General features: G+C 39.9%; 1 protein-coding gene across 3 annotated transcripts in view; it reads right to left on the bottom strand.

Moving 5' to 3' along the window:
• The window catches only part of cadm2a (cell adhesion molecule 2a), a 224,426-nt gene that overhangs the window by 15,313 nt on the left and 182,455 nt on the right, over nucleotides 1-26,658 (bottom strand). For 2 of the 3 annotated variants that reach the window (XM_038707630.1, XM_038707631.1), the window contains 5 exons: nucleotides 23,890-24,027; nucleotides 11,376-11,537; nucleotides 10,741-10,831; nucleotides 10,455-10,633; nucleotides 6,952-7,065 (listed from right to left, as the gene is read on the bottom strand). In XM_038707630.1, coding sequence (XP_038563558.1) covers nucleotides 6,952-7,065; nucleotides 10,455-10,633; nucleotides 10,741-10,831; nucleotides 11,376-11,537; nucleotides 23,890-24,027 — 684 coding nt within the window. The remainder of the gene's footprint in view (nucleotides 1-6,951; nucleotides 7,066-10,454; nucleotides 10,634-10,740; nucleotides 10,832-11,375; nucleotides 11,538-23,889; nucleotides 24,028-26,658) is intronic. The other variant, XM_038707632.1, reaches the window with a different exon arrangement.

Below are 26,658 nucleotides of genomic sequence, written 5' to 3'. Positions count from 1 at the left end.
CTGGGCACTATCATCTCCCAGGACCTCAAGTGGGAGCTGAACAGAGGATGTACTTCCTGCGGCAGTTGAAGAAGTTCAGCCTGCTAAAGTCACTGATGGTGCATTTCTACACCGCCATCATTGAGTCCATCCTCACCTCCTCCATCACCAGCTGGTAGGCTGCTGCCACTGCCAGGGACAAGGGCAGGCTGCAGTGTATCATTTGCTCTGCAGAGAAGGTGATTGGCTGCAGTCTTCCATCACTTCAGGACCTGTACGCCTCCAGGACTCTGGAGCGAGCAGGAAAGATTGTAGCTGAACCCTCCACACAAACTGTTTCAGACTCTCCCCTCTGGCAAGAGGCTGCGGTCCATCAGGACCAAAACCTCTTGCCACAAAAACAGCTTCTACCCTTCTACAGCTAGCCTCATTAACAAGGCCCGGGTCCCTCGCTGACACTCCCCTCCTTGCAAATAATACAAATTTCTCTGCACGTGTAAATATTATTTCATTTCATTTCATATCATGCACAAACTTGGCACATTGCACATATTTGTTGTCAGTTGTTAATCGTTTTTGTTCTATATTTTGATATTGTCAATTTATATATTTATGTAAACAATATCCTCTTCCGTTGTAATATGACTGCACAACACAAACCACAGTAATGCACATGTAAATATCTGCCACATTGTTCTTTCTCTGCAAACAGTTGTATTATTTTTCTCTATTCTTCTACTATTCTTATATAACCTGCATTTGTTTATTGCATATTTATATATTTCTACATTTATTTATGTCAACTGTTTGTCTACGTGTAGCACCTTATCACCAAAGCAAATTCCTCGTATGTGTAAAACACTACTTGGCAATAAAGCTCCTTCTAATTCTGATTCTCCTTCTAACTTAAGATTAGAGGGTTGATGTTTGTGAGGCTGGTTAGCAGTCTCTGCATAGATCAGCTGGCTCAGGTCTCAGGAAGCCAAACGGGGTAAGAGTGGTCCTATTTTAATGTCTTACTATTCATATGCTGCTGTGGCCAGCACTCAGTTGAAAAGGGAGAAAGCTTAGTCTAATCCCGACTTTTGAACCCTGATCAATCCCTTGCCTCTGCTCTTGAATTCTCCTTGAGTGTGTCGTCAGTGCTATTAACTTCAAGAGGGGAGGAAAGATCTTTTGTGTTTTGCTTTACAGTACTAACCATAAAAGCCATGACCATTATGTATTACCATGGTAACCTCTACTGGTCTCCCACTTACAGTTAAAACTTGAGGTAGCAACCAGCCTTCTGGTATCAATTTAAGACAATTTTGCAGTATTTTCCAAGTTATGGTATACACTTTTATTAAGAATCTTAAGGTTTTTGATGTATTTCTTCACTTTTATATTCTGTTCCTCTTGGGGAACAACTAATGGACCAAAGTTTAGAGAACTTTTACTCTGCAAGGAGGTAGATGGGTATTATTTTAGCTTTTCTGTCGTCTCCACAGGCAGAGACACAAGACATGAATAATTGCTGCCTTCTCGACAGTGGGCCCCTTCTCTGCGGCAATATTAGGCTACAGGGGCTGGGGTTGGCCAAACGAATGCAGATTATGAGAAGTGAATAGTAAATATTTTAAACACTAAAGAAACCATTGTGCATGAGTCCACCTTTCAGCTTCACAAGGTCAAAGCTAATTTGCAACCCATGAAAAGCATTTGGCAAATTTTCGAGAACTCAGTGGTTGTGAGGGAAGTGTGTGTGTGTGTGTGTGTGTCTTCATGGAAGGGGGGTCTGATGACATTGCACAGACCTCTGATACTTTGTGGAAGAGTTATTATAGCCATTAGGGCTGACTAGGCTATTAAAACAGAGTGTGTGTTGGGCATACCTGCCAGCACTTCATTAATAAAGTGAATCAGAGGCCGCAGTTATGCATTAGTCCTGGCATTATACAGTGTGGATAAAACAGAATCTCACGCATACCTGTGCACTAGCTACACTCTAAAGGTCAACAACAGTTAAGATTAAAGGCATGGGTTACTGTCAAATTTGCATTTCCAATTAGAACTGCTGAGTGTACAGCATAAAATGTGTTTGTAAAGTATGTATCACTAATATTCCTGCAAAGGTGAGACAATGCTTCCATTAAGATGTACAATATTGTATTGGCCACTAATATTTACTGTTACCATGTCTGCAAAACTAGGTCCTATAATGAGTAATGGGAACCTACATAAAAACACCATTTTCTGCCAAAGTTTAAACAGGTTTGGTTTTCTCACATGAGAGATTTCTGTATTTTCCTCTGGTTTGAAGTGGGTGGGGCTCAACCCATAAACTGTTCATCTAGAGTGCGTCCTATGACAGTTATCCATTTACTTTTTTACCGCCAACTGCGTAACTCTTCTCTGCCCAAACAGTTTCTTAGATGTGGTAGTCTGGAGCTGTTTGGAAAAATCCAGTGTGCTGATGAAGGGCAAGAGAGGAAAGATGCAAGACCTGTATAAAAAAGGTGCGTCTGAAACAGCTCATCAGCTATATATTACAGCTATAATATTCTACATATACTAGCTACAGTGCTGAACCTACAATGTGCATTCCTTTGCACAGGAAGACAACTTTATTAAAAAGACAAAACGTTGCAGTCTGGTACAGCTCCACAGTTGTTTGCTTTCATCCAGAGCTTGTGACAAGACCTGGTAATAAATCAAGTAGACACATGAAAGCAGATAGTGTAGTATCCTGTGACTAGGGACGCAGGGAAGGAGTCTGATATTTAGATTCCCTGAAGATACACTGAGAGGCTCAGCTCCTCTGCACTACACAAACAGACATCAGAGAAGAATTGAGACACACTGATGAGGAATATCCAACAACGTGTGGAAGCCTGTTATCTAACAGGGTCTTCAGAGAGGGTAAAAGAGAAGGAGCGGGTGAGGGAAAATTGAAACAAAAGCTTTGATAGAAAGCAAAGCAGCAGAGGAAAAGGTAAAAGAGGAGTCAATACTCCAGAAGGACTTTAAAGATGGTAATTTAGAGAAAGCAGCAGTGATGAGAGCAAATTATTCTGAGTGAATGGGACTGTGGAGCACCATGTAGTTGAGAGGGCTGGAGAGAGCGAGTAAAAAAGCAGAGACAAGACAGACGGCACTGTGCAATTCGTCTATATAGTGAGGGAAAAATGAATCAAACTGCAGAGAATTTATTTGTGAAAGATCAGTGTCTCGAGTCTTTCACATTAATGTTATTTTATTTAAATTATATTTCAAGTTTAATTAAATGCTTATGTTTGGCACTTTGTCTTGTGAGAAAACATACAGTGTTAAATATTGTGTGTTAATATGAAAAATGTGCTAAATTCATTACAAAATGTCATCTTAAAAAAACATGTCACATACTTGTAACGACTTATAGAAACCATGATAAAGATGATATATGAGTGAGCAAGCTCATTTGCATACAGCCTATCACAGCACATTAGTTTTAAATTGACATGTCACTCAAAAATTTTGATTGACATATCACTTTACTGTAGCAGACATGCCGCCATGTCAGCATTATTGTTGTAGCGGCGTGGTGTGCAAAGACCAGAATCACTACATAAACTGCAATTCAACCAAACAATGGTCATTTAAACTTTATCCAAAGTAGGAATTTGTCCAACTGTAGAAGCATTTGTGTGATTAAATGTGTAAGTTACTGGGTTAATTCACCACTTACTGTTCAGCTGTAGACTAATAGGTTAGGGCAACTATACCCTTACAAAGGTTTTTGATATCCATTCCATATCATTATATATTTAGTGCCGTTTGTAGGTCACAGAGATGCCAAAACGTAATTTTCCCCAGCCATGTCCCCCTGCTCCTCCTGAAGGAGCCTGAGGATCTCATAAGCCAGGTGGGATATGCAATCCCCATGCTTGGGCCCTGTCCCATGGTCTCATCCCGGCTGGATGTGCCAGCAAGCCTTCATAGAGAGGCTTCTGGTCAGAAGTATTTTGAGGTATTTTGGTCAGATGCCCAAACCAACTTAACCGGTTACTTTAAATACAGAGCCAGTTCAGTTGGATATGTTGAAACACCTTTCAGAGGGGGCCATCTTGATCAGATTATTGAACTGTGACACCTTTAAAAGCAGAAACTCTGGTCATTTCACTACCCAAAACTAGTGACTGGAGGATGGTTGGGACAAAGATAGACTAGAAAATCAGCATACACTAAAGAATAGAACTACATGAATGGCTTTAAGAGCTATCAGAAAGAAGACCCGTCACTCAATCAATCAGAATTGATGACAAGACTATTTTACATTGACAGTGTGCTTGGATTATTGTTGACAATGCAGACAACTTTCACTCCAACCATACAAAACTGGATTTCCAAGACACCAAGGAAGATGCTGTCATAAATCTTTTTCACGCCCAAGCATGTCCACATGTACACATTGCCATGAACCCTTCAATATTCTTGCAGGAATAAAGAGATGGTCCAGTGGTCAACAACAACAACCAACATGGCATTGCTCCTCCTAAATCTGAAGTTTGAACTGCTTTCTTTCCAGTAGGGGTGTGGAAAATTATTGATTTTTAGATGCATCCTGACGCGGACTTGGACAATTATGTATCGATTCATAAATTTCAATAATCAATTATCTAGAGGTTAATGGATAGCGTAATGTTGACAGTACGAAAAAGGTGAAACTCATAAATGCGGAAGTGCAGCTCTGGACCGTCTGTGCGGTGCACACAATGGAGACGTGTGGTTCTCCCTGTTCGGCACAGACAGACAGCTGTTTATTGAGTGACTGCCGCAACTAAACTTTGCACATGATCAATAAAATCAATGCGCGACTAACGTTAATGATTTTAACCAGCACACGGTGCAGGACGGTAACGCTTAGCCAGCGTCCTCTGCTCCTTCTTCAAAGGACAGCTACCTGAGAGGCAGCAGTAGGTGACGGTGAAAGCAGCGGAGAAGAGGAGAAGATGAGTGCAATGCTTCAGTCTGGCAGTAAATGTACAGTGTAGGTCAAAGCGTGTCTATCAATTAAAGTCTGTCTGTGGTTTTCCAACTGCTGGATAAGGCAGTTAGCGCTAACGTTAGCTAACATCTCCTCTTCAGACTGCGGTCTGGAAGCTGAGCAGGACGCTTTTTGGCTGTTAGTTCAATTTAATTTGTTGTGGCATTCATCCACATATCGAGTACACAATGAACCCAATGCCGTTTCTCAAGGCCCATGGTGCTCAATACAAAATTACAATAATCAACTTACAAGACAAGTAACCACACTAGACGAGACAAAAAAAGGAACAGATATATTAAGGTGGAGTGAAGTGGTTTGACTTGAGCATTGTAAAGTGCGTAGTTTAACCCCCATCTCACTCAATACTAATACTAGCAGCATCAGAAATAAAAATAGCAGCAGCAGAGGTCAGTAATAACGCTGTATAATAGCTACATTTATATAAAGTAACATTAAATATCTGCATTTCATTACTACCTACTTGTTTGGATTGTTGTTAAATACTTTGCATTAAAAGTACCAAGTAGTCACACAGTGAGAAAAATACATCTTTATCCTATTTGTTTAACAATCGCATCATAGCACTCATAATCGTAATGAGGTGCCTGGAAATTCCCACCCTTGAGGTGATGCATCATGATGCATCGAGGAATCGAATCGAAAGGAATCGTTGACCTAATAATCGTAATAATCGTAAAGCGTAAATTTTTCCATCTCTGCCCCCATAGTTTTGGCAGGGTTCACAAGTTCTTTAGATTGTTTCTTTTAACACCCGGGCAATATCCTCAGTGAAGGTCAGTAGTACTTCTCCCCTGTTGAGAACAACTTTCTGATGTCCACCAGCGGGTTCTTGGGTTGCTGCCCTGACAGTCTTGCTACAACTTGGAGCAGTTGTCCACACAATTGCCCATTCAAATACCATGTCCACAACCTTGCCCAAGATGCAGCAAATATTCTTCCATGTCCTCCAACTTCTTCCTCACTACACAAGTGACAAGGAACCAGTTTTTGTAGCACCGGTCAACATACCAAGACCTTCATCTTTGCCAGCCATCTTACTGGCAGCACATGATGGGCCCATATTGTGGGATTTGTGAGCTAATAAATCTTTTTGACATGTCTAGAGAACATTAACACTATTATTTGGGTTTTGACGTCCAGAAAACATGCTTTGTGTGGATGGTTTTAATGCTGCAGGACAGAGATGGTAATTTCATTTATGCTGCATGTCAGTGATTTTTAAGTTTTAAAGCCATAACCATAACTCTGCGTGTTGTCAGCCTGTGTAGGAAAGATAGAGAGAGATGCGTGAAATTTGAGAAAACCTCAGTATTTTATGCCCCCTTGACATCCCATTATTCATATTGTATACTACAATTCTATAAAGGATTATATAAACAGCATCGCTAAGAAAAAGATTTTCTAAGAACACCAACTAGCAGTGAGAGGTCCATGAGGTGGCTACAATGGCAACTCTCTGAAAAATAGCTTTTCAAGTCAGAATTCTCTAAGATTTAACACAGCATTAGGAGTCATGATGAGACATCTCCAGTGGCCAGACATTTTCCGTTGAACATGACATTTGCTTCTTTGAGGTTTCCGGGCACAGAAGTACTGAAGTCTTTGAAATGCCAAGGGGACATTGGATGGAGTATTTGAACAGCTAGACTCTTTTTGAATACAATGGACCTGGTGGGTCTTAGAAACTCAGACAATCTGAATAATGTTCTTAAATTAAAAACATAAAACAAGTTAACTTTAATTGATATGGATGTTATTGTCCATCGAAAAGACTTGCAGTTTATGTTTACAGTCCTAAAGGGGTAAAAAAAAAAAAAGGAAGGAAGTACGCTTGTCGTTAGCAGCTGAGAGATAAGTAATAGGACAGAGGGAAGTATCAGGGAAGTGGGAATATAAAGTGGCATGCTGAGGGGGCTGTGGAGATGTGTGGGGTGGTACTATACCTCTGTTGCCAGTGACTGTGGGGTCTGAGACGTGGGTGCCTAATAGAGCAGTAGGATCTGGAGGGATGGGATGTAGGGGGGGAGTGGTGGATGGAGGCAGGGTTGTGGGGACGTCTGGTGGAGGGGACAGACAGACACATATACACAAAAACAATACAAGAACAGCAAAAAATGAATTCACATGGGTGTAGTTAAATACTTTAAAAGAGCAACACAAACTGGTCTAAGGCAAAACATTATATGGAGAAACAAAAAGGGGAAGAATTATGACAAAATTTAAAGAACAAAAAAAATAAATTATGAAAACATGCACTTTCTAAAACACAGTAGTACACTACTGTTGATGCAAAGTGATGCACTACACAACATGCATTAATTTAAGCAATGCTGATCTATTTTTGTGGGCCAGCAAAAATAGATCAGCATTGCTTTTAATGATTCTTTTTGGGTCAATGTTCACATGAGTCATATTTAAAGAGACAAACAATGTTGAATAGCTGAAAGTCTCATACGTACTTCAAGGTAAGACAGGATTAGTTTTGGGCTATATTCAGACTTTTTCCACGTAGGTTGGGAGTGGCCTGTGGCTATATGTTAGGCAAAATGCTAAATCTGAAAAAGAGTGATGCAATATGTACTTAAGTGTAATGGAAGAAAAATATTGCAGGTTTACATTTTCATCTTACGTTAGAGTCCCAGTCCTCTATATTTCCCTTGTCATTATGATTTAAAATGTTGTGTCTTTGAATGTAAGGGTCATTTCAGCAGCAAGAGAACAAGATTAATCTTGAATCTACTTATGTTGACTGATGTCTATGAAGACAGATCATGCACTGGGAACCTCTTAACATATGAAAGAGAAGACAGTTGGATTACACCAAATGAAGAAAGTAATTTGACAAATGCTCTGTGCCAACTGTCCATGTTTGAAAGGATGATTTCAGGAAGAGGTAGCGAATCTCTGTTTTTGACTTCACACTACAGGGTAATGGTAAGTGATTCAACCAAGGCAGCGTTTCTCACTGTCACATATTAAAGACACAGGAAAAATGGGACCAAAACATTGTGTGACAAAGTTAATGAGGCTACACTACCACCTTGGCTTTTATCTTTATGTCACTCTGGTTTTTATGGTGAGCTAGAGGCTTTTAATTGGCGGTGGTACTCTCTCTCAGGGCCAACTGTCCTGCATGTCTCGGTGACATTTCAGCTTTAGCGTGAATTACTAAGCAGCTAAGTGCATGTCTTCAGGAAAGAGGGAAGAGAGAAAACGTCTCCTCGTTGTAGGGGAACCATTAAAAAGGTATTTTCCAAGAATTATGGCTGCAATTGTGAAAGGCTAAAAGGTGTGCTAATCACTAATGAAGGGTAGGAACAGACAGGGTGCCATTTCAAAAGAACAAGTAATGAATCTGTAAAAGACTCTTTGACCCTCCCATCCCCAATTGCCTTTCTTGTGGCATAGAATTTGTCAGTTTAATAACATCACTGCCATTAAATGCATTGGTTGTTCTTGTTGTTACATTCAGCTGGCATTTGAAGAAATTGTTAGTTGCACACAGGCACCTTGGCATGTGGGGCAATTAGGTAAGGAAGTTACGTACGTAATAAATGGCTCTGATAAACCTAATTGTGTAGACAAAAAAATTATTAAAGGAGATATTACAATATGTATCTATGCTGCAATATATTCTTTTTTTTTTTTTTAACTATTTAACTGATTTGGTTTCTCAGTCTCAGTCATGGGTATGCAGCACATCTTCACACTTACCTATAGTGTAATGACAAGTCCATTTAGAGTTGTATAACATTGGGATTTTTAATTAAATCTTGATTTTACCCCTTTTAATTTTACTCAGCACACACTACTAAGCACTGCCATCTGAAGAGTTGCCAATGAAATACCTTTCATTAAGGTGATTACATTATATTTATATGACATTTACTTATTTTGATATAGGATCTACTAAAGCAATTCATTGTCCATGTCCTCATTTGTGTAATGAAAAGGCTACAGTCAAGATCAGTCTGAGAGTCTCATGTTGGAGAAAAAATTATCTAAATGCATCATTCCTGCATTTGTAATCAACAGGCCACTCTGGCTAGCATACAAACTTTCCACCTTATGGGTTATGGACAGTGGACATGGTTCTGTTCTACCTTGTGTCATACTTTCGGCATCCACATGGCTGCAATATTTATGACTGTGCTGACAGATGTGTGAACATGTACGTTTATGCAGACGGCCAATGGTATGAACAAAACCGTTTCTATGGACTGTATCTGCCCCTTACTACCTTGGATGTCTGCACACACGGACATGGTTACATATGGTGGTCAACTCGTACGGTTTTGGCCTACATGTATATAGGCAAGTAACAGCATTTATGTCGCACCGACCCTTGCAGCCATGTGGTGAGGCGTCTACATTAAATGTAATAAATTACAGCATTGTGGTACCTAACGGTTTGTGTTGTTTAGCAATTGTAGCATTTACAGTTTTGAACATCCCTGACTTTTCTTGTGTTGCTGTGACCGTGGCTATAAACAGCAGAAAGCACTTCATGAACTATTGATAATAACCTTGGTTGTATCTTTCATCGGCTCCACATCTGGCTATTACTGTACCGAGCACAGTCAAGAACATACTAGAAATCCCTCTAGCTCAGGCAAAGCATAGCCATCGGCACCTGAAAGGTTTATTCTCTCATGTTTTTCATCAGATTTGGTCTGCCTCTTAAATAGGAAAGCAAATGAAACACCCCCCTGAGTGCATGTAATAATAATAAGCAATATATTATTGATCCACTTTCGGAAATTCTCTTTTGCCTCCAGTCCTGTGGTCTATCTGGCCAAAAACTACTTTGTCTCTCATCACACACTGTCCTAAACAGAGGGAAAATACATGTGTCACTGCTCTGCTGTTTTTTTAAGCATTATTACTTAATGCCAAGAGACAAATGGCAGTGGAGAAAAGGAAGAACTATCTGTTTTCCCTCACAGTGGGTCCCTTTATCCTCCACCTCCTCTGGCGTTACTATGAATTACTTATCCTTCCTGGTGATATTCCTGACAATGCAGTACTAAATTCTGCCTCCCTCACACATTTCCCTCCCGTTGGGTCTGTGTGTGTGTGTGTAGGATCTGGGACGCAGGTTTATTTAAGGAAAGGCGTTGGTGGCATTTGTGTCACCTGAGGCCCTTATTCTCCCTGTGAGAGATGGTACCACTAATCACTGATACAGTATGCAGATCAGGAGGTATTATAATCTTGTTTTTTTTGCAATGGAGTTTGGTGCTTGTGCCTTGTGAGGTTCATAGTTGTGTTTATATGCAGCATCACTGGAGTTCAACACGTCGTCTTGCAGCTTCTTTCCTTTTTCAGGTCCGTCATGTGTCAGTGGTGTCAAATGTGTAACTGATGATGTGTGACTGAAGATTTCTCTCTGTTCCTTTACCTTTGGACATGATGACACATATATCAGCTTTTCCTCTGAACTCACCGTAGACGTAGAGTACATATTCAGCATTGCTGGTCCCTAGGTGGTTGCTGGCTTCGCAGCGGTAGGTGCCATTGTCTGTCTTGTTGAGTGAAGTAAAGGTGAGCTCCCTCCCCTCTACAATCATCCTGTCCAGGTCAGGAAGTTCACCCCCGTCCTTTGTCCACATCACAGGATCTGGCCTGTGAGTTTAGAGAATGTGACGGTGAAACAAGGCTTGCTACAAATACCTGTCTCAAGCATTATATAAACGGGTGACATCAACTAATACAGAATTTGAGTGACTTACGAAGGGTTTCCTTTGGACACGCATTCCAGCTTTAAGTACTGACCCTCCTGAGGGACTGCAAGGGAGTGGATGATCTCCACACGAGGAGCATCTAGGACAGACAGAGAAGGCTTGAAGTAAGGGGTAGACTATATGGAATAAATTTATATTAACATAACTATCCCATGATTATCTTGATATTTATGTTACTAAACGATTTACTAAAGTATTTAAAATCAAATGGTAAAAAGGCATGAGACAAAAATTCCTCCTATTGAGTTTCCTTCAACAAAACACTATAATTTTAAAAATATGAACGACAGTTTATATATATATAAATTATAATATATTAATAAATTATAAAGATATAAAGATTTTCATAGAAAACTAGCAGAACTAGCTTGATTTTGAATGAAAACACATTTATTATAAATGTAATGTAAAACCTTAAATAATGTAAACAAAAAATAAAAAATAAAAAATCTTCAACTCCAAAATTACAGAATTATAAAGACTGCCCCAAATGTGGGTCTTACTAGCCTGAATGCCATAAACTCTTTTCAAAGGACATTTAGATACTTCCTCTTTCATATATTTTTGTCCACATGTACACTCCATGTGTATGAGAGAGTGCATGTCTTTGTGTGTACACTCACAGTGGACCTCCAGTACTTCAGTGGCCTCCTGTGGTGTCTGTGTGAGTGCCACATGGTCCACTTTGCAGGTGTAGGCCACTCCATCATCATTTCTGTCCACGTGCAGCTGCAGAGAGCTCCGTACTGTAAATGTCTTCCCACTTGCATTCACCTCTTTGGCACCTTTGGAGAGAGTTGCATACCGTCACAGATGCAGCACATTTATCTTGCAAGGTGTGATGGCCACACACCAAAGTGATGCCCCTGTGTTCAACCGTTCAGTTAAGCCCTGCTTTACAACCACAGCCAGACTCCACCAGGGCCTATCATGCAATGCTGCAAGCACCTAAATGGAAATTTCACAGTATCTTTACGCTCATTCTGGTTATATATTCATCATTTTGCATTCTGGGGGAATTATGCATACTAATATTCCTATAAATATTACACACTGGAAAAAAGGGCTTTACACAAAAGAACTTATCAAACTGACAAATCAGATGAACAAAAAAGTTTTGGTCATAGCTCTAAACAAAACTCACCTGCCTCACCTCTAGGTCAGGACTGAATGTAATGTGTGTGTTTACATGGTAGGCCTTTTTACCCACTTACCATCTCTGCCTGTGGCAACCATTTCCAGCCTCAGTGGGACAAAAACATTACTAGGACCAATCAGACATTTGGCAATAACTTCCATCAGCCTTGTTGCAAAGTGTCATTATGCGCAGTCCTCTCTATCTGTACAACCGGCTCTCAGAGCTATCCCTGTAACACCTGCCTTGTAATCCCAACCAAACAGCTGAGCCACTTCTCTATGCCCATCAACGTTGCAATCATTGCCAAGGCATTAACGCCTCCCCAGTGATATAGGCCTCAGATAAGCCAAATGTGTTTGATTAAAGTTTCATGACCAGCCCCCATGACACCAATCTTTGACCACCAAATTAGTGTCCTCAAAATCATATATGGACAGGCCTTTCTAACTAGAAGGTCACACACCACTGACTACCTCTGTCCCCATCAAAAAGTCCTTTAGCTCGACACTGGTCAGCGTGCCCTGTGCACTATTCAGATGACCAGAGTTTCAATGCCACACAAAAAGACAGAACCAGTACTAGGCTGAGATTCTCTCTCGATACCAAAGAACAACTTGACCTGATTCTTACTGTTCAACACGAAGAAAGAATTCCCCTCTGGATTTGGGAAACGTCAATGTCTTCCACAGTGATCCTACACAAATTCTTCCTTAAATCATTTAGGAACTGTGGCTGTGTTTGGGTAGCAGACGGCATTTTATGATATTTGCCAATTTTTGACGACGCCTCAGCCTACACATACAGAAACTGTTCAGTATGCGTGATGTAATACAGTCGGCCATCCTCTTCCAGACCACAGCAGTCACAACTCACCACCGCCAGAGTTGCTTTTACCCACTAGCTGTTTCACAACTTAATTGCTTATATGTATCCACCTACAAGCAGGTATTTTTAATACATTCTTCTTTTCAATCACATCTGTTCGACAAGACCTCTGGGGGTGGTTGGTCTGCTCACATCATGCCAGCAGCCAATATTTTAAACCCTATCAAGTCTGTTCATTCATACTCCTACAAGGTTTTTTTCAAAAGAAGGGGAAAAAAGATCACTATTATACTGTATTCAGCTGTCCAGGCTTATCTCTGCATTCAGGTGTTGCCCTGCTTGATAAAATTACGTCCCTTTTTTCTTTTTTCATCATAACAAATTCAAGAAAGCATCAGTGAATGTGCAGTCCCTCTCTCTCATGCTTGCTGCCTTTGTTTGTATCTCCTAAAGAGACTGTTTACGCTCCATATCCTTCTCTCTGTTGCGCTCATCTGCTCCACTTTCTAAGCATTCCACCCCACTGTCTCCTCTCCCTCTCGATCCTGCCAATCAAATATTCTGCTCAGTCACTTCCCCCAACTGAGGCAATGAGCCCGCCTCCCCCAGAGATGAATGACTGACAGGTCTGCAGAGTTAGCAACATCCACCCAGACAACAGGAGACATGGAAAATGGCTGGATTTCTTCACAAAGAAGAAATTGCAGGAGACAAAGGAGAGTGAAAAGGAGTGCAGGGCTGGAGAGAGAAGACATAGAATATCTACTATCCTGGCATGCTCTAGCAGTGGCAAACATTCTCCTAATATTTTTGTACTCTATGTCCCCATAGACTGCTTCTCCCTGACTCTTTGTCTCTCCATCAGTTAAACTTGTCTTTCTCTGTCTGTCTGCAGCTGTACTGTAGAAAGTTCCTTCCACAGACATACTGTTTTCAATATCACGCTTTGCTTTTTTTTGTCTGTTTCCTTCTTTTCGTATATTCCCTCTATTCTCCTGTTAATAGTTATCGTTATTGTTGAGGTTAGTATTTGGGTTATGAGAGGTCGGTTTAATGATTTAATTGAACTGACACGATGAGACGAGATGAGTCCTATCAGGTTTCATAAAACGTATTTACTTTGGTGAGCAACAAATAGTACATTTAGTCATTGAGGTGGCTGAATTTAAATTTTCTGTCTAATTTTAATTACACACTGACATATTTGTAAAGTAAAATCACTCAATATCAAAAAGGTAATGTTACTTTTTTGTTTATTTTACCTAACAGCTGTTTCAAATGTTTCTAGATTTCTGTTTTAGCAGTCCATTGATATAAGCACTCAGTGATGTCTCTGTAGCAACTTACTTAATGTTCTGTCTGTACTTAAATCCTCTATTTATTATTGTAGGTTGACTTTCAGAAAAAAACTTCTTACTTCTTAAAGTTATTTCATAATATTTCCTAGGTTCCTGAAATATGCTCTGAACTGAAACAGCACTATTAGAGAGATTGAGAAACTTGCATTATATATAATTCTGCTGTGTGATTTAAGTCTAGACACATTAGATTCTCGTGGCGATTTGAATGGACTCTGATTGCCTCTGCACGATTCAGTATAAGAGTGCTACAAAAACTGATGCGCTCACACAGAGTTCAAGTTCATTTATATCATTACTTGGTCCAAAGGCTTCAAAGATCTACTTTGAGAACATAATAATAGTTGTCTAACAGCACGTAATACCTCGTTGTTAAAGTGCATCAATCTGCATCCACTCTGTTGGCTTCTGCACTGTTGTGCTGTGTGTGTATGAGTGTCAGTGTGTGTGTGTGCGCACACAAGAGCATGTGTGCATGTGCGTGGGTGAGAGTAGGTATAATTTGTCTATAAATATCTTATCACATTTTAAATGCAGCTGAAAGGAGCAGCTGACACTGAGCTGCCATTAAAGCTCAGACTTGTCAATCAAAAAGCTCATCTGGCCAGTCTCATACCACACGTTTACTGGTCGTACCTGATCTGTAAAAAAAAAATTGTCTGTCATGTCAAGACAGTTATTGTTGGAGCTAATCAAAAATGTTGGGGAAAGTACACTTCATATAGCAGCCACTGCATTACTTTAAGCTGCCACTGGCAACTTCACATGATGGTTGCTATTATGGTGCATAATGTTTGGCAAAAGTCACACACAGTTATTTTAGGAGCTTTAGGTGTGAAGTATTTCTATCCAGAAATCATGTAATTTATTTAATTGATTAAGCGCAAATGTCTTTCAGCCATCATTAGTGACTCTACCTTTCTCTGTGAAAGAATTACATGCCGTAGTTTTCAGTACTCAATCTATACCAATGTCAAATTTTATTTGGGCAAAAGCATGGGATCTTAAAAGTGTTCTTTTCTGTTGCAGCCCATCTTTGTGTTTCAGAATCAAATACTCAAATCAGTATCATAAATATTATAGTGAGTTAATCAACTTCTTCATGGCAGAGGCCACACAACTGTACAGCACATAATCATAAGATTTTGATTAGAGTTTCTATATAAATGTAGCAAAACACAGCTTGAATTTTCTTCAAGCAAACAAAAAATGCATCTACTTTGAGCTTTTGGGCCTTTCATCATAAATATGTAAAGATAGTTTAAGTGAAGACAGTAGTAACCCCATGTGTATTGTCTAAAACTAGTCTCTCATATTATACTGTTATTACATCGTTCTCGTCAGCTAAATTGCGTTTTTCCTCGTCAGGATTAATATTTTTAGACATGCCCGCTTTTGGGTTGATTTTGATTTGGGTGGAACTTAGTTACTAAATGAAAGAGCAGGAAAATATAAGCTTGCCACAGATTTTGTGCTGCATATGTTGTATATGAGTCCTTATTCCAACATTAGATGTTAGCACTGGCATGGAGGGACTACTAGGAACTACTTTTTTAGTTTTGTTAGTTTTTTAGTTACTAGCTCACAGTCAGTCAAATCGCTCATTTAAAATGGCCAAGCAGCTATAAACGGACACTTACAGATACACTTTAAATGTTGGGAAATTCAACATGTACAAATAAGGTCCCTGTGACTGTTTTTTGTCCTTCAAAATAGTCATAATGGACACCATCCTATCATATTTACCTGTGGTACCTCTCCTTAACAAAAAGCCTGGCAGTATTTGGCTGTGACTGTGACACACTGTTCTGTGGGTGGGTGCTCAGAGCTCTGCATCATTGGTGTGAGCCAAGCCAGAGCCTTGGAGGATTAGAAATGGAAATGACAGGCATAAAAATGGGAGAATCTGACCCTTTCATGTCATTTCACAGGAGAGAGGGATGACAAAAGAAAAGCAGACGAAGAGACAGACAAGAAAGACAGAGGAGGACGGCTCAGGTGGGGGTGGAATCATCAATAACAACGACAGGGCTGACTAATCCTGGCAGCAGGGGTCTGAAGGCTGACTCAACATACCCTGAACTGCATCCCATCCGAGATTTAAAACAATTTCCTCAAATAAGAACAATGCTAAATCGTCTGTGGATGAGGGTGAGGATAACCAATAATATATAATAGTACAAAACACAAATTTAAATAAAATTCACAATGCAAACAGAAAAATATATGTTGCCTGATAAGTACCTAATCTGTGTGCTTTCATTTGACAGATGGGCAGCACAGCAATAGGTGAGTAAATTTTAAAATAAGAGCATTAATGCATAGCAGGCTCCAGCTCTAGTGAGGTGTGAAGATGATATATTGTGCCCTCCACCACCTACATCTTTTCACTTATTCTGGCTCCTGTGCAGTGTTCGGGGAGCTGGGCCTGTAAGCATCTTCCCCTGTCTGACCTGTCTTACTTGCTCATCTCTGCGCTTAACTGACGGGTGACTACGGCCAGGGACCACTGTTAAATGTTAGGAGAGTTTCTATCAGTGCCTGGCAGACCTGTATCATAATGTCCTTTCTGACATGAAACTCCCTGAGCATTCACAAGGAAGAAGTGTCTACTGTGAATCGACGAATACGGTTTTTCACTGGGCCTCAAAAGGAGAGGTCGGGTCGGTCTCGGTGCCTTGGCATTTAAAGCTGGACAGGTGCTCCACCTCCAGGATGTTGCTCTTAATGGGCATAGACAGTGGGTGTAGCAACCTGACCTCCTCTTCTTTCGCCACAGTGCTAATGTCTAAGTCTGTTAACCTGATCACACACTCTTATGATGCCAGAGACAGAAGAAAAGTGAGATACACCTCCACATGGGCATATTTAATCAAGTTTAAAGAAAGAAAGTAAATCGAAGAGACATTTGTGCTCAAGATATTCCTGTTTCATTCTATGTATCTTTAACTTAATGGTTCAGTGTGTAATATTTAGGAGGATCTATTGATATAAATGCAATATAATAGCATAATAGCATAATAACTATGTTTTCAGTGGTGTATAAAGACCTTACATAATGAACCATTATGTTTTTATTACCCTAGAATGAGCCATTTCTATATAAATACACTGTGGGTCCCCTTTCATGGAAGTCGCCATATTGCGCTGCCATGTTTCTGCAGTAGCCCAAAGGACAAACTTAACTTTCTGAATTCATATGACGATGAAGAAGAAGTAGCTGTAGTAGCAGTAGTCTGGTTTGTTAGAAGTAAGAAGGAAAGTGAAATTTGGACAAATGGAGGACCACACATATTATTTAGCAAAACAGCCGACAGAGCGTGTTGGCTACCGTAGTTTCTCCTACAAGCTTGCAAACGAAGGGGTGAGTGGTGAATGAGACGTTGGTTGCAATTCACAACCCTCACCAATAGATGCCACTAAAGCAAACACGCTGAACCTTTAAAGTTGTGATGCGACAAAAAGACACAAGGCAACATAAAACCTTACCTCATCTGAATGACTTGATGATAATTAATATACCAATCTAACAGATTTCCACAGATCTAATTTCAAGCATGTGCTTGTTTAGTATGTGTCTGCATGCATGGAAGAACTTCTGTGTTTGTGCTGCACATATACAGGATAGGGAAGGTGAATATGTGTTTTTGTGTGTGTGACTTGGGCATCTTTTATTCATGTCACTATGACTTGCAGGAGCCATCATGAGATTACATCTTTAATGGTCATTGATCCACTCCACCCCAGGGAGCTGGATAGTATAAATGTAGTCCCAACACAGACTTTTTAAGTAGTGTGCAAGGTTGTCTAACACTGCCAAAAAAAGTGAAAATGTATTTTCTTGTAACTAGAAAACTTCTTTAAATTCCTGGCCTTTATTCTTTTTGTAGTGTTCACAATGTCACCAGAAGTCTCATCCACTTCAACACCATCCTCTTTGGAATAAGTTCCAGAGCTATTGCCTATTCACTTTCCTCAATAGCTCTTTCCAGAGCAAACCTTAGAATAATGATGGCCACTTTAATCTGTTCTCACTCACAGTAGTCAAGGACAATTACCCATAAATGAAGAAATAGCTAGCACTATTTCAAAAGGTTGTTCACGCACTGTTCAGCTCTTGAGTGAACGGGAAGACTTGAGTGATAGCGTATGGAAAAGTCAGCAGACAATGACCTAAAATAGTACGAGGTATGTCTGCAGTAATAGTTTACTGTCCTTGACTAACAAGTTTGACAACAGAATAGGGACGTGACTGCAAGAATATGAATGAAATCTTTTTTCCTCCTTAAGCCCCCTTGGAATAGACTTATCGCGTAACATGATGAAGCAATAACCTCTACAGTTTAGGTCAGAGAGTATGATAACACTAGTCCGATAGCAGCCTCCCCGCCCTTATTTGAAATAAATATTCATTTCATCTCTGCCTTGCTTGGTCTCCACACAACTCCCTCTGGTTCAGTGGTGTGTAAACAAGCGCTACATGTGGTGATATTGGTAGAGGTCTCTCTGGGTTACGGTGTGTAACTGAGATAGAAATATATCATTACTGGGTGGGGACTGAAGGGATCTGAGGGACAAAGAGACTGAGAAATAAGAATATTGGATTCCGTTCCACACACACAAGCTTATGTCCTTACATGCAGGCTGTCGGCTCCATCTGTCTGTTTTGCTCACGCAGAAACACATTTACGCAGATGCACACACGCACACACTTAGCATAGGGTGTCTGTTAACTGCATGCGATTGGGTGATGGACTGCTCCAGTGGCTCTGCTGGTAATATAATCTTCTCTATTCCCCCAGATCCCACACCAATATGTCACAATTGTCATTTATTCCCAGCATGGTCGCCCACAATCAGATGGCTTTTCACATTGAACACACCCTGATCCTGTCAGCATGATGAACACTTCAAGTACACCCTCACACACCTACACATGCGTACATACATTGTCTATAAACATGTGCTGCCCTCTGTGTTTGCTTACTTTCATGTTTATTTATTTTGTCCGTTTTAAATGTGAAAATAAAGTCAGACCGCCAGAGAGTGGCTTGCTGGGTTCGTTTTGTTTTGCATGCAACACGCAGTTGCACGTACATTTACCCACAAATAAACTCTCTGTTGATGTCATATATAAGAAGTCAGACTGGCTGTGTCCAGATGATAATTCACAGCATCTTATTACTACAAGAAAGTGGACCAATTAGTGGCAGAAATGCATTTACGGTGTCACAAAGAAGAACTAAATGGGTAAGTGTATATGTCAATCATATCTCGATAATATGCTTTTTCCCTGTACTAAACATGTCTTGAATACATGACAAATGCGTGACACTGAGCAATGTACTGCTAATTAAAAACAGAGCTACTTGTCAGTAGAGACAGGATATTGATCGATGGATAAATGTTTCCTTCACCTTTGCTTCTAAGTTTATATATTATTTATATGGGTATAATAATAGAGATAATTAAGTTTACCCACTAAGAGAAAAAAATATATAAAAGTTTGTGGATTTGGTTTGAGCCCTGCGATGGACTGGCGACCTGTCCAGGGTGTACCCCGCCTTTTGCCCAATGTCAGCTGGGATTGACTCCAGCCCCCCGCGACCCTGTACGCAGGATAAGCCGTTGACAATGGATGGATGGATGGATGGATACATGGATTTGGTTTGATTGACTTTTGTGGTGTTAAAAGGCAGATTGGGAATTTGTCTTCAATCTGTTCAGAGTCAGTGTGTGAGATTAATGGTGCTTTTGTTGCATAGAGGATGTTCTGAGGAAGTCCGAATAAACTTGATGACGTAGAGTCAATACCATCTCCCAACTACAGTTAATTCAATGGTGAGATACCATGACATCTGCTTAAAACTTTGCGGAAAACCGGCATTGATTTGGGCTTATCTGCTTGCTTATCTGGACCCTGGGAAACCCTAATGCGAGATAGCAGGCTGAGCTGTCTGGGCTTAAGCTGGGGTAGAAAAGGTGTAATGGCAGACACTGAGAGAGCTTTTCAGTGAATTCAGTGAGGGCCGAAACATCACCTCAGATCGAAATTCTTGACGAGTCCAATAGCAGATCTGACAAGAATCTTCTAATCTGACATTTGTATAAAGTCTCAAGGTTCTGCTTTCTGTTCTGGGACAATGTTACCAAGATTCCTTTTACAAAGAATAAAATGACTATGTAATGCAGATGTTCTTTTTCATTTCTTTAAATAAAGCATTATATATATAAAAACCACCTCCTTTATTTTTAGTTTCAACAATGTTTTAAGGCAGACGAATTACAGAATACATTTACTTAGAAAGGCAAACCTTAATATTATATTTGTGTCTTCCCCGGGTAAAGCACTACAACCTTGTCACATTGAATAATATACTGATATAAAATGTACAAAGTCCAAATTAAAGAGAGTTGTGTGCCAAGTTGATGGGAGAATTATAGCATCTGACCTTAATGAGAAAGCCTATCCTCTTGAAACTACCTTCACTTCAAACCACCTTGGATATCTCTAACTACCTGTTAACTTTCTCAAAAATTAAAAGAACATTATGTCCTGGCTATGTTTCCATTTGCCTTACAGGGAGCTCTTCTCTCAGTAGTGGGCCACTGGGAGAAGCAATAATCACCTGTAGAGACACAATAAGCCTGTAAGGAAAAATACTCTCTCTGCTAATTAGTGTATGTTCTTTATTTTAAGCTTCACGTTCCTCAGAAGGGTAACAAGAGGAAATATAAAGTGGCCGACTACCATAATACATTACAAAAAATTTAATAAGTGAAACATTGCTAAGTTTATTGTTTACAGGATACGTGTGATACTGGTTATAGAGAGTGACAGGCATTTTGTTTCATTTTAATGAATGATGTGCGAGCACACTAGAATTACCGCCCTGCTGTTCAGACATCCATGTCTTTCCAGACTCATATAATACACTGCTCAAAAAAATAAAGGGAACACTAAAATAACACATCCTAGATCTGAATGAATGAAAAAATCTCATTAAATACTCCTTGTGCTGACAACTCACACAAAAATTATCATTGGAAATCAAATTTATCAACCCATGGAGGTCTGGATTTGGAGTCACACTCAAAATCAAAGTGGAAAACCACACTACAGGCCGATCCAACTTTGATGTAATGTCCTTAAAACAGGTCAAAATGAGGCTCAGTAGTGTGTGTGGCCTCCAAGTGCCTGTATGACCTCCTTACAACGTCTCACAAGGGGTCTGAGGATCACATCTCGGTACCTAATGGCAGTCAGGCTACCTCTGGCGAGCACATGGAGAGCTGTGCGGCCCCCCAAAGAAATGCCACCCCACACCATTACTGACCCACCGCCAAACCGGTCATGCTGGAGGATGTTGCAGGCAGCAGAACGTTCTCCATGGCGTCTCCAGACTCTGTCACGTCTGTCACGTGCTGCACCTGTGGACGTCGGGCCCTCATACCACCCTCAGTTTCTGACTGTTTGAGCAGACACATGCACATTTGTGGCCTGCTGGAGGTCATTTTGCAGGGCTCTGGCAGTGCTCCTCCTGCTCCTCCTTGCACAAAGGCGGAGGTAGCGATGGCCGTTAATTCATGAGTCCAAGTGGACATTTGAAGACGTTCCTTCAAGGCATTCATGAGATATTGCTTTCAGGACAATAGGGCAGTGGGACAGACAACCAGAAAACATTATCCAACATGTGAGGTTTTGTCAGTGATAATGAGCACAAGGATAAGAAAACTATTAGCAGTTAGCATGCTGGTTCAGTGCTGTTTGGGGAAGAAGACGCCTCTCATTTACCAGATTAGGGTTAAGGTGCATCTATATATAAATAGATTAAAAAAATAAAATAATAAAAAAAAATATATATATGTATATATATATATATATATATATATATAGTAAAACACATTGTGCATTAATTTAAGAATGTAAATAAAATGTGCACCAAATAGTAGACATACCCAGTGAATGTTGTCGATGATACCTGCGTTGGCAATAAATGATTCTTTTGGTTTATTAATTCTTTATATAAATAGGGAAATTAACTCTGTGAAGTCTCTGTGGTATGTTTCACATCCCAAACGTGATTTTACTTGACTACATTTAATTGGGCATTTAGGATGTGCAAAACCAGACTGCTTGTTATTTTCACTACTGAGTTCCAGTGATCTGTTGGGTTATACAGATATTTTGCAGGTTTCTTTCCAAAGCTGCTTGGTTTTTGTTTTATTGGTAGGTCTTAAAAAAAACCTGTGATTCTCAATACTATCTCTTTGTTTACAGTCATTTGAATTAGAATTAAAGTGATTTGCACTTTGTTATCAGCCTTTAATCTGCTTTGTGAAACAAGATATAAACCTGTTCAGTCAGTTCTGCAACTGACTGCATCTGTCCCACTGGGTTCTGCATTTCATTTGATACAGAAGCACATTTGTTTCTCTCTTCCTCAAAAAACTAATTTCATCATGTCTCTAGCTCATTCTCTCTCTCTCTCTCTCTCTCTCTCTCAAACAATTACAAAGCGGATGGTTCATCAAGTAGAACAGAGCAGGAGCAGGGTGGAAATGAGGTGTGTAGTCCAGTCAGTGTGATTTAGAACAGCTCTCTGATAACAAGGGAGGTTAATGTATCTGTCTCAGGCCAGAGGACACATGCTGAATCTGCTCTATTAGAAACAACTTGTTCGGAAAAAAAATACACAGTTGAGACATCCACAGCAGCAGTTTCATGGTGACAGTTTTATGAAAAAGACCTTGTGTATTTAATAACACAAAGTTGTATTTTCTAGCATTTGTGCTATGTTTGATTATTTCAAAGCATTGTCTGAGCCATGCTGAAATGTGATAATCAATATGTCTGAGTATCAGGCAACACAGTGGAGATGGGGATGACTCTCCAAAGAGAACATTTAGTTGCTCAATTTAGTTGTCTAATTGAGCAGTTTATTCCAAAGGGAAATAAAAAATTTCAGTAAATCAGTAAATAATTATTACCATAACAACATGACTAATAGCTCAGAATGATTATCTTCATCCTTTTAAAACTAAAGTAAGTTACTAACTAAAAAATAAAATGCTAACAATAACCAATATTTAGTCTAATTAATTGGGGACATCTTTGATTTATAGCAATCCCTAAATGACGAAAGGTGCCTGATAATGTCAATAACAAACTGACAAACACCCTGTTTTCAGTGAATAGAATGGGGTAATGGAATAAGGGATAATTTTATCAACTCTTATGGAATTTCCAAAAAATCTGTTGCTGTTCACCATAACTCTTCTTCTGAAACTTGACATATCCTATGTTTCACAGTCTGTGTAGCCATATCAGTTACTGCGGTTACAGATATTATTTCTTCAATCTGACTGAAATCCTTCTGATTAGAGAATGCAACTTAACTGTTTAAATAAAGTGATGCAATAAGGTGCAAAGCATTTAGTCAGAATATAACTTTTGCACACGGGCAGGAAGATGTGGTTCCGCCTGCTGATACAGTTTTCAAGATGGACCCACATCGTGTCCTGGGAACAACCCTTATATCTTTTAAGGTCTCTTTAAAGTTGTACTAGCCACAGACTAATGTTGTTTTGCTACAGGCCATGTTTATGTCGCTCTCGGAAACTCCACCCCTCTCCACCCGATTAAAAATTCCTTCTGATTGGGATGGATTGGGCCAGTCTCTTCTGACTAAGGTGTTTACATGAGGCATTTTTATTCTGATTGGGCTATTATTCCAGTTATTAGTGGAATATTATATATCCATGTAAACACAGCTAGTGATGAATTACGAAATCCAATAAACAGATGTTACATACCTTTGACCTCCTTTTGATTTCTGAACCAGCGGAGGTCGGCGGCAGGCTTACTGCCCTGAGTGATGCAGGTCAAAGTGATGTGGTCTCCCTCCATGGCAGGCTTTGTCAGGCCGTCGATCTCCGGCTTCTCTGGCACACCTGAAGGATGAAACAGAAATCACAGCGATGAAACTAATTCACACACAGCAGTAAGTCATTATGCAAAAATAATATTATTATTTTCCTTATTGAAAATTCTCCTCCAGCCCGCCCTCCTGCAGGGATATTAAAGAGCAGAATCCCTGAGGAGTCTTGCTCGAGAACACATCAGGGAGGATTCTTGCTGAAACATCGGTGGATGGTCTCTCTACCCGCTGGCCTTCCCCTTCTGGGTCCGTTCACCCAAATTACAGAGAAACATTTACATTTAATAATTTTATTGATTTATTTAAATTGTTGTTTTAAAAACTCTGTTAATAGTAATAGATAAGCATGTTTGTATTTATACACGAATATATTTTGAGATAATTTTAATGTGAAGCTCATTTCATTGCACATTTATTTAAAAGTTTGGTATTTTATCCAAATCATTTTCAATAGTTTTTTGTGTTTATTCACTCACTTTCCTGAAACAGCAGCAGAAAATTCCCATAACACATCAGGGAGGATTCTTGCTGACACATAGGGGAATGGTCTCTTTTACCACTGGGCCATCCCCTTCTGGGTCGGTTCAGCCAAATTACAAAGAAACATATTTTCTCACATGCATCTAGTGGTATCTAGCCATGCACATAGTTTTTCTGATATCTGACTCTGCCTCAACTCAAATACAACAGAGGTGAATAAAGTTTTGTTTGTGATGCTCACAGAATTTAAATATTGCATTCAAAAAAATTCAACAGCAATGTGTCTTTCCAGAACCAATGTCCAGGTTTCTCTGGGTACTCTACAGACCTTGGTGTGAACTATTCTCTACTAAAGAAAAAGCACCTACAAAAGAAGACCAAAAATATCTTCATGGATAAATAGCACAAGGTATATTTTGAAAAATGTGTTTATTTTTGTGTGTGTTAATGTGTGGTGTGTTGATTGAAAACCAGATGTGCCGCCGCATTGTGGACCATTTGTAGGGGTTTCATTGCACAAGCTCGAAGCCACACAAGGAGGGCGGTGCAGTAGTCAATGCGAGGGATAACCATGGCCTGTACCCGAAGATGGGTGGGAGATAGGTAGGGCCTGATTTTTCTTATGTTGTATAGAGTAAAGTGGCACGACCAAAAGACAGCAGCAACATGGTCTGAGAAGGACAGTTGGTCATCAATCATGACACCCAAGTTTCTCACCAGATAGATTGCTCGGCTAGGATGACCAAGACTTAAATCTTCCATGCGGATACGTCTGAGAGAAAATCGTGATCTGTGCCGAATCGGTGGGGTCAGGTGGTAAGGACAGGTAGAGTTGTGTATTGTCTGCCTAGCAGAGGTAAGAGAAACCATGCAAACGAATGATCGGTGGACATTTGTCCTCGCCAAGATGCATCGTGGGAATGCCCAGAGAGGTAGGATTTGAACCACAGGAGTGCTTTGCCCGAGATGCCCATTACCAAGAATGCAGATAGCAAGATGCTGTGGTTGAGTGTGTACATGTGGGTAAACAAATGCTTGTGACCACAGAACAGGCCACGAGGTTGTTCACAAAATGTTAATTACTGGCCTTTCCAATAATGAGTGTTTTAAGTGTGTAGTGCCTGCCCTTCTAGTGTCAATGGGCAATAAGTCTGCCTCAGGCTGAGTGATTGAAAGGTCTGTCAGTCAATGCCATTGACTGACTCTGGCCTTGTCTGTCTCACTGTCTCCTGTAAGGTTTATTACCAGACTTAAAGGTCCTCCTGTTTTGTGTTTTACATCTTGAAGGAACAAAAAACACAATCCTAACTGCTGCTACTTGGTTGATACCATATGCTGTGAGCCCTATCCCTCCTCATCTAACATGTAATTTTCAATGTAAATTGGTTCAATGCATAGTTTTCAAGTGCGTAGAGTACAAGTGTCACTAAATCTAACTAAGCACTGTGGTGCGTGTGTTAGTAAGTGAATGAGTAAGTGTGTCTTGACTCAGAAAAGTGTTTCATGGTTTTTCTCCCAGACTGAACGAGAACAGATCAAATTCAATGTTCATATACAGTCACGTTCCCCTTGGGTGGCTAGAGGCTGCAAAGCTTTAATCCTTCTCGATCGTGTGTGTGAGTGTAGAGCATCGTGTGTTTCTCTGCTCATTTGTGCACCATTTGCCTGTGCTGTGGTGTATTCGTGTGTGTGTGTGTGCATGACTGTTAAAGCACGACCAACGGCGTTTTCACGACATGAAAAAGAGCTCGATTTCTGATGCGTGATGAAAAACTGGATTTCACTTATAATTCTTGTGGTTTTTGTGATCACACTGCTTTATGGTTATTTACACATTTTCTAAATATGCATTTAATAAGCATTCATGATTCCCAATTTTCAATTGTGTTAATGGCAATATTTAAGCACGTTTATAGTTATTCACCAAAATATTTTGAGAAGATTTGAATGTGAAGCTCATTTCATTGCACATATATTCCAGTTTTCATTTTCTTCTGCTTATTCCCAGATAAACCAGGCCATTCCCAGACGATTTTCTATGTTCATTAAATCTCCTTCTCTGTTTCCTGGCTTGCACCATTAACTATTGTTCAGTATTGCAAAAAATAATTTTCTCCATATCCTTATTGAGCAATAGCCTTTAATGTCTCTAATTCTCGGAATG

Source organism: Micropterus salmoides, unplaced genomic scaffold (genome assembly GCF_014851395.1).
Source record: "Micropterus salmoides isolate LMB-PRFRI ecotype aquatic unplaced genomic scaffold, ASM1485139v1 Ms_hic_scaffold_9, whole genome shotgun sequence".
In the NCBI taxonomy this organism is placed as follows: Eukaryota; Metazoa; Chordata; class Actinopteri; order Centrarchiformes; family Centrarchidae; genus Micropterus; species Micropterus salmoides.
This window is presented reverse-complemented; position numbering and strand designations above follow the sequence as displayed.